Here is a 15,396-nt window from a genome sequence, read left to right on the forward strand (position 1 = left end):
TGATTTTAGGTAATTGCGTCAAAATAATAATTTCCAAAAGAGGGGAAATGCTTGCTTTAACCAGCCAACTATCTTTTATTCTGGCTGCCATAATTTTATGCTTATATTTATAAGATCCTATCCAGACAAGAGTAACCAGGATGTAAATGTATTAAAAACATTGGGGGTGTATAGCTACAGTGGAAAGAAGTTAGGCAAGACATACTAATCATCTTCCAAGTACAAATAACTAGGGCTGCCAAGTGGGAAAGAGATTGAGAGCTGTTAATGTGCTATTACAGGGCAAAATCCGCACACTTGACTAGACGTAGATAATGAGGGGAGGTTTATGTCATAGCAAGGGAAGGACTTCGTGACCATTTGTGCCCCTCTAGACCAGTGAATGGGTTGCTTTGGGAGACTATGAATTTCCCAACAACTTGATAGGAGTATCACAGAGGAATATCATGTATATAAAGTAGAATTAACTAGGTCAGTGCTTCTGAAACTAATTGCATACAGATTTATAGGGATTTGTTGAAAACACAAATACTGATTCTGTAGTTCTGGGGCAGGGTCTTGGGGTCTGCATTTCTAAGAACCTATGGAATGCTTGGAATGCCAGTACCTGTACTGAACTTTGAGAAGCAAGGATCTAGATAGCCTTTCAGGTCACTTTTCAATACTAAAAATCTGTAATTCTCATAGAAAAATAAACTTGAGCAAAAGAAAGCAGTCACACACTAGGTCTTCCATATTTAAAAAAAAAAAAAAAGGCAGGATTTGCAAGCAGCAAGGAAAACAGGACTTTCGCCAGGAAGTAGAACAAGATACTCTCAAGCAAACTCAGTATCTGTACGTTTTAAAAAAACCTGCTCCAGGGGCCAGAGCTGTGGCACAGTGAATAAAGCCGCCGCCTGCAGTGCCTGCATCCCAAATAGATACCAGTTGGAGTCCTGGCTGCTCCACTTCTGATCCAGCTCTCTGTTGTGGCGTAGGAAAGCAGTAGAAGATGGCCCAAGTCCTTGGGCCCCTGCACCCAACATGGAAGACCTAGAAGAAGCTCCTGGCTCCTGGCTCCTGGCTTCAGATTGGCACAGCTCCAGCCATTGTGGCCAACTGGGAAGTGAACCAGCGGATGGAAGGCCTCTTTCTCTGCCTCTCCTTCTCTTTCTCTGTAACCCTGACTTTCATATAAATAAATAAATCTTTTTTTTTTTAAAAAAAAAGAACCTTCTCCAACAAAAGAAAAGTTGTTTCTAAATACTTGCAAGAAACTATACTTAATTAACAATTTTCATTAGAAGAAACCAACCATATCCCACCATTGGCATTGATAGTACTCCTTACTCCATTTTTATCATTGTTGAACTCAATGCTATATTAAATTTGGGATTTTAAATGCTTATCTAGTTTATTCAGTGAAAATCCTTCATAATCATTCATTCTCCTGAATGTACACACTTGGCTTTGTTACCATCTTTCCTCCACATTGATAGATCAGAGCTTCCCAAACTGGAGAGTTAAATATGTCCCTCAAGATAATGAAGATATGCCTTGCTACCTGTGGCAGAACCTGCTATGTGTGTGTGCCTTTCCATCAGGTGAGAGGGTCTCTGGACCTGCAGGAGTTCATAGCCCATGTGTTTATCTAACACAGCATGCCCACCACAATTTGGTCATGGGAAGAAGGACATTGAGAAAGCAATTCAGAGGCACCTGGTGGATGTGTCCACAGGTGGTGGCCCCAGTATCAGTCTTCTATATATGAGATGCTTGTATCCATTTATGGTAAAGCTGGTGCACAGAAGCTCTTAAAGGCATGTGGATTTTTCAGTATAGGATTTTAAGTATATGTTTTGTAATACTTAGGTTGATTCTAAACTTTTAGGGATCCTCATATGAAATTCCAATGGCAAATTTGGCAAATAAATAAAAGAAGAAGCTGTGACATTATTTGAATTTTGAATGTTCCAAATTTTTGAATGGTTAAAGTGGTTTTAAAATATTTTACTCTCTACTCGTGTACAAGAACATTTTTATTGATAGCAGCTATTAGGAATTTGAAAAGATCACTTGTCATTAAAATGTTTCATTAGAAATGCTACATAATTTTTGGCCAGCGACACAACTCACTAGGCTAATCCTCCACCTGCTGCGCCAGTACCCCGGGTTCTAGTCCTGGTTGGGGCGCCAGATTCTGTCCCAGTTGCTCCTCTTCCAGTGCAGCTCTCTGCTGTGGCCCAGGAGGGCAGTGGGGGATGGCCCAAGTCCTTGGGCCCTGCACCCGCATGGGAGACCAGAGTGGGGTACCTGGCTCCTGGCTTCAGATTGATGCAGCGCGTCAGCCGTGGCGGCCATTTGGGGGGTGAGCCAATGGAAGGAAGACCTTTCTCTCTGTCTCTCTCTCTCACTGTCTAACTCTGCCTGTCAAAAAAAAAAAAAAAAGTTATCCTGATGGAAGTATACTCATATTTCTCAGTTTTAAATTATGTATAGTCAATTTTTATATTTTGCCCCAAGTGTTATCATTCTTGTATCAGATATAGAAAATGCCTTCATCAAGGCCATATGGATGTTCCAAGATTTCCTCTAATTTAGGTTTTATTATCTTATGTGTTGGGAAATTCAGCTATGGAGAGTTTCGCCTCTGTAGTATGAGGGCACGTAAGGGAGTTTGTGGACAAATGGAATTAAAAGATAAGTTTATGTTGGTATCAGAATCTATGTTCCGGCCGGCGCTGCGGCTCACTAGGCTAATCCTCCGCCTTGCGGCGCCAGCACACCAGGTTCTAGTCCTGGTCGGGGCACCGATCCTGTCCCGGTTGCCCCTCTTCCAGGCCAGCTCTCTGCTGTGGCCAGGGAGTGCAGTGGAGGATGGCCCAAGTGCTTGGGCCCTGCACCCCATGGGAGACCAGGAGAAGCACCTGGCTCCTGCCATCGGAACAGCGCGGTGCGCCGGCCACAGCGCGCCTACCACGGCGGCCATTGGAGGGTGAACCAACGGCAAAAGGAAGACCTTTCTCTCTGTCTCTCTCTCTCACTATCCACTCTGCCTGTCAAAAAAAAAAAAAAAAAGAATCTATGTTCGTCTTTTTATAATATGCATTTTCCTTGAACTTTTGAAAACCCACTCATATATTCTGTTATCAAATATCTTCTAGTTTAATTAGAGATTTTTTAATTGCACATTCATGTGTATGTACAGTTACTGTTACTTGTAGCAAACAGACAAATTCACATGGTAGCTGGAAATTGTTAAACCTAGGTTATTTCTTGAAAATTTTGGTTTTTTAGTATTTAGGGCTAAAATTGCATTTTTCTTCACCTAAATGGTTATACAGTGTTTATTTGTTATAGATCATTGAGCACATTGCTTAGTGTACTTGAGGGTGCATGTTTTATTTCACAATAACAGAAGGTTTTAAAAAATTAGTTTTCTAAGACTAAAGAGATGTAAGGATCTATACATGTTCTCTGAACATATTCTTGTTACTCTCCTGGAAAACTCAGTAAATGATTAACTGGGCATTGGAAGCAGCCATGAGAGGCATGGCGCTGGCTTGGTTGAGCACTCACAATAGGAACACAGCCCTGTTTGCTTCTGAATTATTCTGTTTTCTATATAATTAATCAGATGAGATAAATAATATTAAAACCTACTTAAGGGTGATAATTGCCCTTCCCCATTCATGATGTACAATATAACACCGAAGTTATGACTATGATCCAGGGAGAAGAAGGACAGAATTAACCATTGATATGAAAAAGTTAAGATGGATTTTAAATTCATCTATAGCCCCAGCCTTTAGAAAAATTCATTTCTTTTGCATCCCAGAAATTGCAGCAAATAATATCCACAGGATAAAAATCAGATAATTTCAGAATATAAAACTGAATAATATCTATTTATCTATCATCCATCCATCCATCCATCCATCCATCTGCCTGGTATTAAGGGGGATACTACCTTCTTTCCATGAGAAATTAGATTGCCATAGTGGGTAAACCAACCAACTGTTTATTCCAGACTTGCATGGTTCTCCATTTAAGACAAATGCTCCATTAATGAGTCACTGACTTATTGCCAACACTCTTGCCAAACTGATTAATTTGAACAATAACAAGAAAGGGACACACATGTTCCTGCCCTGCCTGTAGCTACCGTTATTAAACATTTGCCGCAGGTTTCTCCTGCCTTGCTAGTGCACAGTTAGCATCTGTCTGCTGTGAGAATGAAACCCCCGGAGAGCTTGAGGCCACAATTCAGGCTGAGGCCCGAAGAGAAAGGAAGACAGCTCAGAGGTGGATTTACAGAGCACACAAGACAGCTACCTAGCTGAGCCCATTCTGCAGTATCTCACATGAGAACAGTTCGCTGCCCCATCACGTGTCTTATTAACACTGGCATTTGCTTTTGACAAGATGTACTACGGGTAAATAAATTAGCAACCTAGTACACATTTCTGCAAACACAGAGACAAAATCAGCTAGCTAGCATCCCTGAGCCCCACCCCCCACCATGTTTTGAAGTTTTGTCTCATTTGCTTCTTGTACAGAGCAGGTCTTGTTGCCTTTCTACACACACACACACACACACATTTATCTCCCTTTTCTTCCCTTCCTCTGAAATAAATTGCGCCCCCCGGCGGTTGGGAGCTTTAAAAAAAGAAACAAGAAAGAATCCCTTTCTCAAACGCACTACACTTGCTCACTTTCTCCTCCCTGCAATTTTACTTTGGGGCTGACTCCAATGCGTGCCCATGAGCAAGACCCAAGTAGTCACGATTATGAACCTAACCACACCACCTCCTGCGGCCAGTTTCCTCTTTTGCTATTCAAAAAGAAGGGGAAAGCTCAAGCCGAGAGGGAAGCCGTTTGCTGCTGGCCGGGGCGGAGATCTTGGCTCTGCGCTGGGAGGGCTGCTTGGCCGCGGTGGCGCGCGCGCCGCTGTCCAGATCTCGGTGCTGAATTCCAGACACGCCGGTGTCTCCCGTCAGGTTCAATCTTGCAGGCTCCAAACGGGCTCCGCGGAGGTAAACTGAACTCATTTTCCTCGCGTGAGCAGATACGGGTGCACTTAACATGTTTTCTTGTTCTCTTTAAACAGGAGAACATTCTTCCTCAGAAAGTCAGGCATGGCACTGCTTGGGTTCAGCACCAAAATGAGGGAAAAATGGAAAGTTTAGGATTAGTGAAACCTGCTCTTTCTCCTCCTTGAGTCAACACAACGGCACATGGGACCCTTGTTGATAAAAAAAAATCTTGGATTTTTAAAAATTGCGTGGCTAATCAGTTTTCTGACGCACACTGGCTTTGCGATGTGCTCGGATGGTGTCTGGAATAGAATTTTGGATATTGTTTTTACCAGTTTAAGAAGCAGGACAGGAGGAAGGAAATTTGTAAACAAGGGTGCTTTGTATGGTTTAAAATTCATTGTTAAATGTATCGCTTTGGCGCTGTCATTTTCTTTAGCGATTTAGAATAAAATGGGAGAGCAGTGGCTTCCCCCTTCTCCCTGCCCTCCCAGCCTCCATCCGATCTGAAAGATCTAAGAGGCTACTGACAGCCAAAGAGCCCTCGGCAGAATCGTACCTCGACCCCACCCCACCCCACACCACACACACACACACACACACAGGGTAATAAAGTAAATAAGAAGAAAAAGGATGCAAGGGGGTGAACCCCTGCCGCCTCTCCAGGCTTTGGCTCCGGGCAATTATATTCGAATGAGGCGTTCTCTTTGAGAAGTGATGTTTCTCCCAGCCACAGAATTTATGGGCCGGCAGGGAGCAGACTCAACCGATGCCAGCAAAGAGTCCTTCCTTTCCCTAATCCCTCGCTGCTTATTTTAGCCGCGTCTCCACCCCGCCGGGAATGCCATCCAGATCTTGGTCCAGGTAGATCTGACGTCAAGAGATGGCTTTCGTCGATTTGACGTGTAAACACTCATTTCCATTCTGCTTGGGAAGGGCTGGGGCTCCACTCAGCCGGGAGACCGAAGCGCTTCAGTGAGCGCTCGCCGCCGCCGCCCAGCCTCGCCTCGCGCGCCTCCCAGCTCTTCACAGAGCAGCCCGGAGCTAGGAGTGGTCCAGAGCCCGAGGGTGGGAAGGGCGAGTCTGTCTGGCTTTTTCCCTCTCCGGCTTCTTTTCCCTCCTCCTTCCCACTTGTGTGCGGACGAGTGTGTGAGCCATGGAACGAGGAGCCTGGACTCTGCAGCGTGCCGCTCTCGCCCTCCTTTGCGCTTGGTGTGCACTGAACAGCGCAAAAGCCAGGAGGCAGTTTGTCAATGAATGGGCGGCGGAGATCCCCGGGGGCCCGGAGGCAGCCTCGGCCATCGCTGAGGAGCTGGGCTATGACCTTTTGGGTCAGGTAAGAGTTTGCACTTTCCAGAAACTTTCTGGGGCTCAGGGGGACTGGCCGGACGGGAGAGCGCGGTCTCTCAAGTGGGAGCCCGGTTGCACTTCCCTGCACCGAGTGTGGCCGAGAGAGCCCGGAGCTTCTCCCGCTGTCGCCCCTGGCGCGCAGGGAGCGAGAGAAGCCTTGCATTATTTACTGTTTGAGCTGGGCGCAGCCAGGCAGAAGGGAGCCGCTGCAGCTGGGTTGAGCTGGTTCTTGCGGTTGTCCGCTCTAGGATTGGAATCTGTTCCCGCGCGGTTTGCAAGAGAAATGCTTCAGGCTTGTTCTGGGAACTTGAGATGCACGCAGACTCTCACCAGCCCAGCGCCCCCCGGGAGAGGCAGTGCGCGCCTTCCCCCGGGACAACTCGGGCAGTCTGCGTCAGGAGCCAATATGGCAGCAGCAGATCCAAGTCTCGCTGCAAGGGGCCGAGCCGGCTTGGAGATGTTTGTTGGTAGCATGTGGGGGCACGCCCAGGGCATTGGGAGAGCGCCAACTGCCCGGACACGCGGCCCGGAGGTCGGGGGACCACGCAGTGACCGGGGGAGCTGGCAGGAGGAGAGGTGGGTGAAAGACAAGGGACCATTTCTATGCCTCTTTGGGGAGCTCCGGGTTGTCTCTGGGAACTTGGAGAGTCCGAGCCCCCTAACTTTGCTTGTCCAGGGCGCCTTTAGGGTTAGGCCTCCGGGCTGCCTGGGGCAGGGGATCAGTTTCTTTGCTTTTCTCGTGCCTGTCAAGTGCGTAATCCTTTTCCCAGGGAGAGTTGGCTTAGGTGGAAACCTTAGCCTGTGCAAGTGGGGGTTCATTAGGTAGCCCGGGCAGGCGGGGGCGCTCAGGTTAGGGAGCCCGCTGAGCTGCGCTGTCCGGAGGAGGCCTCAGGGGGCTGTGACTTCTAATCTAGAGCTTTCCTTTTCCTTGACTCAGAACCCTTGCCTTAGAAGTTGGTCCGCATCGAAGCGGGGGAGGAGGGAGTTGTAAAACATTTTGGCGCGTTTTCTCTGGAGGGGGTGGTTGAGGCGCGCTGAAGTCATGGATGAGTAATCCGCGTGGGCGTTGGCGATTCCATAGATCGAATCCTCCGGGGAATACGCCTTCTCTCGCTGGAGGCTGCGGTTTCCAACTTTGTGAGTCGAGCAGTCTTTGATAGATTGACTTCGCAGTGTCCCAGCGGCAGACCGAGCGCTTTGCTTTTGCACAACCCTGGCTCTATGCCGGGCTAGGTGTTAGGTGCTGAGAAAGAAACGCTGGGTTGGCCAGAGACTGGCTTAGAAGCCAATGATAGCAAGTGAATAGGATATTTGTTCACTGAGGACGTAAAGGTGTAAGGCGGTCTGGGAGAAGTGAAAGAAGCCAGCCCAGCGGAGGAAACATTTGCACAGGGTTTAGGAAGGAGAGTCAGGTGCTGCCAGGAGAGCAGGGTGAGACTGGAGGTGGAGGAAACAGGGCCACAGAGTAGCTCAACTGCGTGCAGTTGTCCGGGTTCTGGAGGGGCAAAAAACAGTAGCAGATGGAGCTGTACTGGGGGGGTAGTGGGAATCGTGGAAATCTTGTATGTCTTACTGGGAGAGGGGAGGCAAAAACTGGGGACTTAATCCTGTGTACCTCTGACAGCTACTGAAAGTAGGACTAGTAATTGTACAGAAAATAATAGGGAGAGAGGGAAACAACAACAAAACAAAACAAAGTAAAATCCCCTCTGTTTTATCCCCTGTTAGCCCCAGACACAAAGCCAAACCTGGACCACTGAATGTGAGAACTGCTTTTCAAACAAATAAAATATAAAGCCAGAAAGTAAAAAAAAAAAAAAAAATTAGTACCCTTGGGAGAATTTGGGGGATGGAGATGGCACAGTCATAAGAACCATTGTAACATAGCAGGGAAAACCCAACTAAGTTTACATATGATTTGCAATGCTTTATTTCCTCTGGCTATTTCTAATTAAAATGGCATTGCTAACAAGTTTTGAAAATAGTAGTTGTTTATAAAGACTGATACTGCTTTGCTGTTCTGCTTATTTTTCTCTTTGTTAATTGTAATTACAAAAATTACACAAATTTACTGTTACTAGCCTACGCCACATATGGCCTCAGGATAGTCACGATCAAGGTAGTGAGAAGAAGCAAAACCAGTTGACTCACCATCAGTGATCTTTTCCCATGTCCTTCTGTAGCTTATAGACAATTCAATGCCAGGGTTCAGGCTTGGATCAAGGCCCAAGCATGTCCATTAAAAAATTCTCTAGGTGATGAGAACCACCAATTTAAAGAACATACTTCTGAAATAAACTGTAGTCGACTGTTTGTCTCTTAATTAAAAACACACTGAACATCCAGAGGACTCAGTAGCTTCAAATTTAGTACTGATTTGTGTATAGGGACACCAGCTTAAAAGAAGCTGAACATAGTTCTAAAGGGACCAAAGGTATTGATAGCTGTCCAAAGTACACACACCCTAAGTTGGAGCACCTATTCTAAACATGGCATGTGCTTTCTTGAAAGCCTTGAACTAGTGGGAAATCAAATGGTCACCATTGGCTGATGGAAATTATCATTATGGAATCAAGGCCTACATTTTATAGCAACAACAAATTATTTTAGCTGAATGTGGCACTGATCATAGATAGTACCCTAGGGGTTTGCTTGCTTCCCACAAACAATTGTTCTCTAATTTGAAACATTTTATTATATGGACAATATTTTGAGAAATGTCTATATGTACAATATTATCAGACACAAATACATGCACACACACTCATCTAAATGTAGTTTTCCTAAAATATGTGAAACAGAGGCATCACATGTCACTGTGAGCCCAAGATCATCTCCAGAGGGACATCTTTTAATGCCTTCCTCATGAAGAAAACAGGTTAATTTCCAATACACAGGATGGACTAAATAAAGGTGGCCTGTCTCTAGAGCAGTTTAGTTTCAAACTAGACCACATATACTTGTTTGAGGAAGTAGATTTTAATTTTTTTCTTTTATAGATTGGATCACTTGAAAATCACTACTTATTCAAACATAAAAACCATCCCCGAAGGTCTAGAAGAAGTGCCCTCCACATTACGAAGAGATTATCTGATGATGACCGTGTAAGTGTTGTACACTGCTCTCAAATCAATACCCTGACCTATTTACTTTCTTTATGATTATTAATAAGAGCAAATGCACTTTGAAAATGTGATTCTTTTTTATCGTGATGTGATTTTTCATCTGTAAAATGTCTAGTTTCTTTCCACAGATTATAATTGTACACAATAATATTGAATTGTGTTGCACTAACTATATATATACTTTAATTATATATGCCTTATATATCTATAAAGCTGATTGTATTTATCTTCCCACAAATCTAAGAACATGAAAGTGAATACTGAAAATCAGGTGGCAGCATTAGTAAAACATTTTGATAGTACAATCAATCAACAACTTTTATTATCTACCTGTTGTGTACGAATCAGTTTAGCACCAATGTGGGGATTCAAAAAAATATATGACTCTTGCTTTCCATAACAATTGAGCATAAATGAAAACATTCTGCCAATTCTATTTGATTTTGCTATATAGGGAATTAGTGCTTATGAGAGAGCTGTAAATCCATATCTTTGTGAGTCAAATGCTTCTGCAACTATTGTGTTGTTTGACCCAAACCATTCGATCTCTTTTCATAGTGATTTTTAATCAGATTTGATGGCTAGATGACAGCAGGAAATGTCCAGAATGAACATAGGTAACAGGGAAGGGACAATTTGAACACATATTTAATATACATATTGATTTTTGAAGTCTATTTTTAAGGCCAGCAAATATATCAATAAAAAATGTTGACTGCATTAGGAGTATTGAAATTTTCTACACAATGTTGCTTTTCTTAAAATTATGTCATACTAAGTGAAATTTATCCTGGTTGGCCTGATATCTGTATACATGATTTCTGTTGCCTTGGACACCCTAGAGAATTACTATGATAAATGGAAAACATCCTCTTCTTGAGAGGATTGAAAAGATCCACTCAACTTCAAAGAAAAAAAAAAAAGGATATGACAGAAAGATGATAGAAAGTACATGGAATTCTTTAAGCCTGGGAAGTAGTTTACATCTTATTTATTCTGAAACCAATAGAAGTATTAAAATTAGAAGACAAATGGGGGGAGTAGAGAATGATTTGGCCTTGGCCACCAGTGTTCAAATATATAAGTGGCAGGCCCTGACAAATGCAGAGTATTGTCTCAGGACCATGGACAGGACACCAGGGACACCACAGCTCACGTTACATCCATTGCTAGCTCTTTGTGTCAAGTTATGACAAACTGCAATCTATGAACCTTATTTTAAAAGTCTTCTTGCCCAGTGATGTCTTCCATTAGTGATCCCCCACCCCCCCAATGCAGATGGTTCATTGAGCATGGGCTCTAAAAAGTAGGATAACTTTCAACACTCTGGCAAGGCTTGGTCCTTAGGCAAGGCAACAGAGATTTCCTTCTCTGCCTGAATGCATTCCCAGTATTAATGCACAGGGTAGTCAAACTGACCTCCCTTCTCATCTTCAGTGGGGAACAGTGGACAGAGTGGAGCATACTTAACTATTATTCTCACTCAAAGAATCTCATGAAAATGAGCAGATGGTCCAGTTCTACTCTCTAGGTATTGAATAGTTGATTTTGAGAGGAATCCCCAGGCACAATAAAAAAGAGCTAAGAATTTATTCTCCAACATAACTCCATGAAAAAGGAGTTTATATAATCCTATGAGAAATTAGTTCTAGAACAATTTTATTTTGGGAAAAATTCTGAAACCATAGAAGCCTACAGGGGGAAGGGTGGACTAGATGGCTTTTAATGCTCTTTCCAGACCAAAGCATTATTTACAGTTAATTACATGATACCTATTATACACATAACAGAAAGACACTGCCAATGCTCTTTGTCCTATTTGGTCTGCTCTTTTATGTATTAATATATAATTTTGAGTTAATGACTTTAATCATAACACTGTTTTCTACAACTGGATGTTTATCTGATCAGATGGCAGAGTGCCTCTTCTTATATTCCATTTTTTAAAATTGCTCTGATTTTCATTTAATTGCTCTTTTTGATAGGGATAATATCCTTGCAATTGAGCACTGTTAAGTGCAGTGGCCATCGTCCATCTTTACAAGTCGGCTAATGAAATCTCCAACTGTAGTTGACTCAAAGATTAGTACTTATCCCCTCTCAGTCAGCTTCCAAAATGCCAATTGAAATGACAGGCAGTGTATTCCAAGCATCAAGGTATTTTAAGCCAAAACAATTAAGCTTGAAAATACAAAGACCTTAAAAATAAATGATAGTGGCTAATTTCTAGCTCCAAGTCCTTCCCAGTGTTTATAACAGGTTTGCAGTATATTTTCTTATTGAAAATACTGGACAGTCTTGGTGGATAGTTTTAGTTACAGATTATTTTACTGTTTTTATTTTGGATCTGACTCACAAGGACTCTCATATTATAAAATCCCACCACATAATGGACTGTATATAACAGAAAAGATTTATTTGCTGTAGAAAATAGTCATGTTGCCCCCAAATAAAAGCACAACATTGTTTCACAATGAATATAACTACAACACAGCCCCTCAGTCCCCCAGGGCCTCCATTCCATAATAGGATTATGCTATAGATGTGGGGCAGGTAATTATCATATTGTCAGATCTCTTTGCATAATACATGAGACTGAATTAACAGCAAGTGTGCCTGGTCAATAATGCTCATTCATCACCTCAGATCTGATTCTCATGATAAATACTCTTAGGCAGAGGCTTAAAACACAAAGATTCAAAGTCACAAAGTCAGAGCACCATTCTTGTCTTGAGTTATATTTGCAATTTCTACCTTTCGTTTGTAAAGAAAGAAATTAAGCTGTAAGAGCCCCACCACAGCAGCCTCTCTTACCTTGTTGACTCATTCCATGAAAATGCACAAATTTTCAGCTTCAGAGTCCTGGAATTTCAACAGAAAAAAAAAAAACGAGTATTACAGACTATTTGCTGATGAAAGCATGCTAAATTTTCACCTACAGTGTAACCACAGTGTAAATAATTGGAGGGAATCATTGCTTCTCTGACTGCATCTCCTCCTTCCTAAAGGTACAATTTACTGTGATAGAAGGAATGCTCGCCCCCCGCTCCCTCCCCACCAGTGGGCAGTCCCTTCTCACTGAGCTGCCAGCTTGATCTATGGTCAAATGAAAATATTACGGAGCTGCCTGAATTCTGATGAGAAAAGCACAGGAGATAGAGGAAAGATTATTCCATAGAGATGGCTCTTGGACTTGTGATTTCCTTTCTATAATACTCCTTGTAGGTGATCTGGGCTGAACAACAATATGAGAAAGAGAGAAGCAAACGTTCTGCTCTAGGAGACTCTGCATTGAACCTCTTCAATGATCCCATGTGGAACCAGCAGTGGTACTTGGTAAGTACCTCCAGGACTGCCTTACATCTATGCAATGGGTTGTTTTGTTGTAATGAGAAACCCAGTGTTATCTGGAGATTAGGGCTGCGGTTCTTCTGACTTGCCAGGTACATGGATCTGAAACACAGATCTTCACCTGCCAGGAAGGGAGGAGTTGTCATCATTTTGCCCTCCTAAGCTAATTTGATACAAGGATGGAAGAATCATGTCTTGCCACGCTAGAGATTCCAACAACAATTCTAGTAACAAAAATCCCACTTTTGGTTAAAATTACTCTTGAGAACCCTCTAAATCACTCGCATGGTGCAATGGCCCTGATTTGGTGGATAGGGCCCTAGCTGTCAGTTCTTATGTGCCGTAGGTGAGAATCTCCAAATGATGCTGAAGGCAGGAATACAAAGAAAGTCTGCTTTGAAATGTCTAGACTTGTTTAGTGTTTTCCTACAGGTTCTTCTCTCTTCTGTTTAATCCTAAGCCTCTACAGTAGCAATACAAGTTAGTAGAAGTACTTGTTGTGGAGAATATTGCACAATTTTCACATGACAACCATAAGCAAAGGCTTAGATACTTTAGTTGCATAATGCATGGAAAAGGGGAGAAGTTCCTTTTGTCATTCTGGTAACCTAAGCAGCACTTGGTCATTGCAGCAAATGAGCCTTCTTCACCTGCCCTTGTGCATTTACTCTATACCAAATACCATTGTTAGGTGTTTGACAGGAATTGACTTATTTGTTACTCACAAATTTAGATTCAGTTACTATATCCATTTCACAGATGAAGAAACAGAGACACTGGTAAGTTGAACAATTTGCCAAAATCACATGGTCCCTAGTAGTAGGGGTCATAATTCATGGTTCCAGAGCTATGCTCCATAATTGCACCTGCATTTGACACAGAGACCTTCTTCTGTAGCTTTGGCCAATACGTTGAGTGTAGTTCCCAACCCCTGAGATTCAGCTCTATGCTGGTTGGATAAATTCTTGTTTTCTCCCTTCCCCCACCCCCCTGCACCTCTTTCTGAGGAGCATCAGCAAGGAGTAGTCTATTCATTGACACTTGATGGCTGTTACTTATTTTTTATTGACGCCTTCCCCAGGCACCTGACATAGGTCTCCTGCATTCCTGGAAATGTGCTTAGATTCATGTCCTCTTGCTGCCCAGCTCTTCTCCCACTCAACACCTCACACTGTAACCCTCAGAAAAGTTGTCTGGAAGAGACATCCCCACATCTCCTCTCATAGATCCTAAATCACTCATACTTGAAAATAGACAATTAGATTGCATCTCCTGTTGAATTCACAGTCTCCTGAGCCTTCCAGGTTCTGCACTTTCTAGATGAGGAAAAATCATAACACATATATGTGTGACTGTGCCCAAGACATCAGAATGTGAGTTCAGTATGGCAACATAAGCTCAGGGGGCAGATGGAAACATAAGACATCAAGTAACTCATCAGCCAATGAGGAACTCAATCATATTAATATGAAAAAAAACTCATGGACAAACCTCTTCAAAGCTTCAAAGAGAAACGACCCAGGGTGATTCATCCTTCCAAGAGATTTTCTATTAGAATATTGGAAGAAGAACAGAGCTCTGATGATTCATTTGGTCCTGCCCTCTACTTTTTTTTTTTTAATTTCATCTCATTGCCATCTTTTAAAGAGTGGAGTGACCCAAGGAAAAAGAAAGATGTGTCTCCATGTTGGAGCTTAAGTTCCCAATTTGTAGCAAGAAAATCATTATTTTACTGATTCTTCTTTGTTTTTATTAATCAGCAAGACACCAGGATGACTGCAGCCCTGCCCAAGCTGGATCTTCATGTGATACCTGTTTGGCAAAAAGGCATCACGGGTAAAGGAGTTGTTATCACTGTACTGGATGATGGCCTGGAGTGGAACCACACAGACATTTATGCCAATTATGTGAGTCTGGGCCCTCCCATACCTACAACTTAGGGAGCTGTCTATGCAGACATACAGTTGGGGCTTTTTTCTCTTCAAGGCAGGTGTTGCTCTAATGAGAGCCCCTGGGGTGATGGAACAAGGCTTTGCTCCTCCCCTCAGCCTCTGTCCAGCTTCTGAACTTGTTTTATACCAAGGGCCATTGGAAGAACTCAGCGGGGCCAAGTATTGTATGAAAGCATGTGTGGTGGGAGGAGTGGAGGTACCTTCACCAACTAAATTATTAACAACTATTCAGACTCTGAGCCACTCAGTGTTTGGGGGGCCTTGAGCTAATCAAATCAAGCCCAAAGAAAAATCATTTTCTCAGTCTTCCTCCTCACATCCATTAGAGTCAGTTTCCTTGACATTGTGAAGTTATGTGAATATGATTCCTTCCATAAAAAGTCAGTGTGAATGCCACACAGCAAAAAAATGCCAAGCTGAGAAAGAAAAGTTTACTTGAAATGAAAAAAAATGAATGAATGAATGAAAATTATTTGTTTAATTGTTCATGAAGTTCGTAATATAACGCAAACTCCATAGTGTATCTTAGGTCTTCAGATTGGAGTAGTGGACAGTTCATCCTTAAGACTGTCCCTTGTCTTTCACCCTTTCCACCCATCCAAT

At 42.9% G+C, this 15,396-nt stretch overlaps 1 protein-coding gene across 1 annotated transcript in view; it reads left to right on the forward strand.

Moving 5' to 3' along the window:
- Nucleotides 1–5,998: 5,998 nt before the first annotated feature.
- PCSK1 (proprotein convertase subtilisin/kexin type 1) overlaps nt 5,999–15,396 on the forward strand; it is a 43,215-nt gene continuing 33,817 nt past the window's right edge. The window contains exons 1-4 of the mRNA XM_062212379.1: nt 5,999–6,351; nt 9,365–9,469; nt 12,716–12,826; nt 14,602–14,748. Of these exons, the coding sequence (XP_062068363.1) occupies nt 6,172–6,351; nt 9,365–9,469; nt 12,716–12,826; nt 14,602–14,748 (543 nt within the window). The 5' untranslated portion in view covers nt 5,999–6,171. The remainder of the gene's footprint in view (nt 6,352–9,364; nt 9,470–12,715; nt 12,827–14,601; nt 14,749–15,396) is intronic.

The sequence above is a fragment of the Lepus europaeus genome, chromosome 15 (genome assembly GCF_033115175.1).
Source record: "Lepus europaeus isolate LE1 chromosome 15, mLepTim1.pri, whole genome shotgun sequence".
Lineage (NCBI taxonomy): Eukaryota > Metazoa > Chordata > Mammalia > Lagomorpha > Leporidae > Lepus > Lepus europaeus.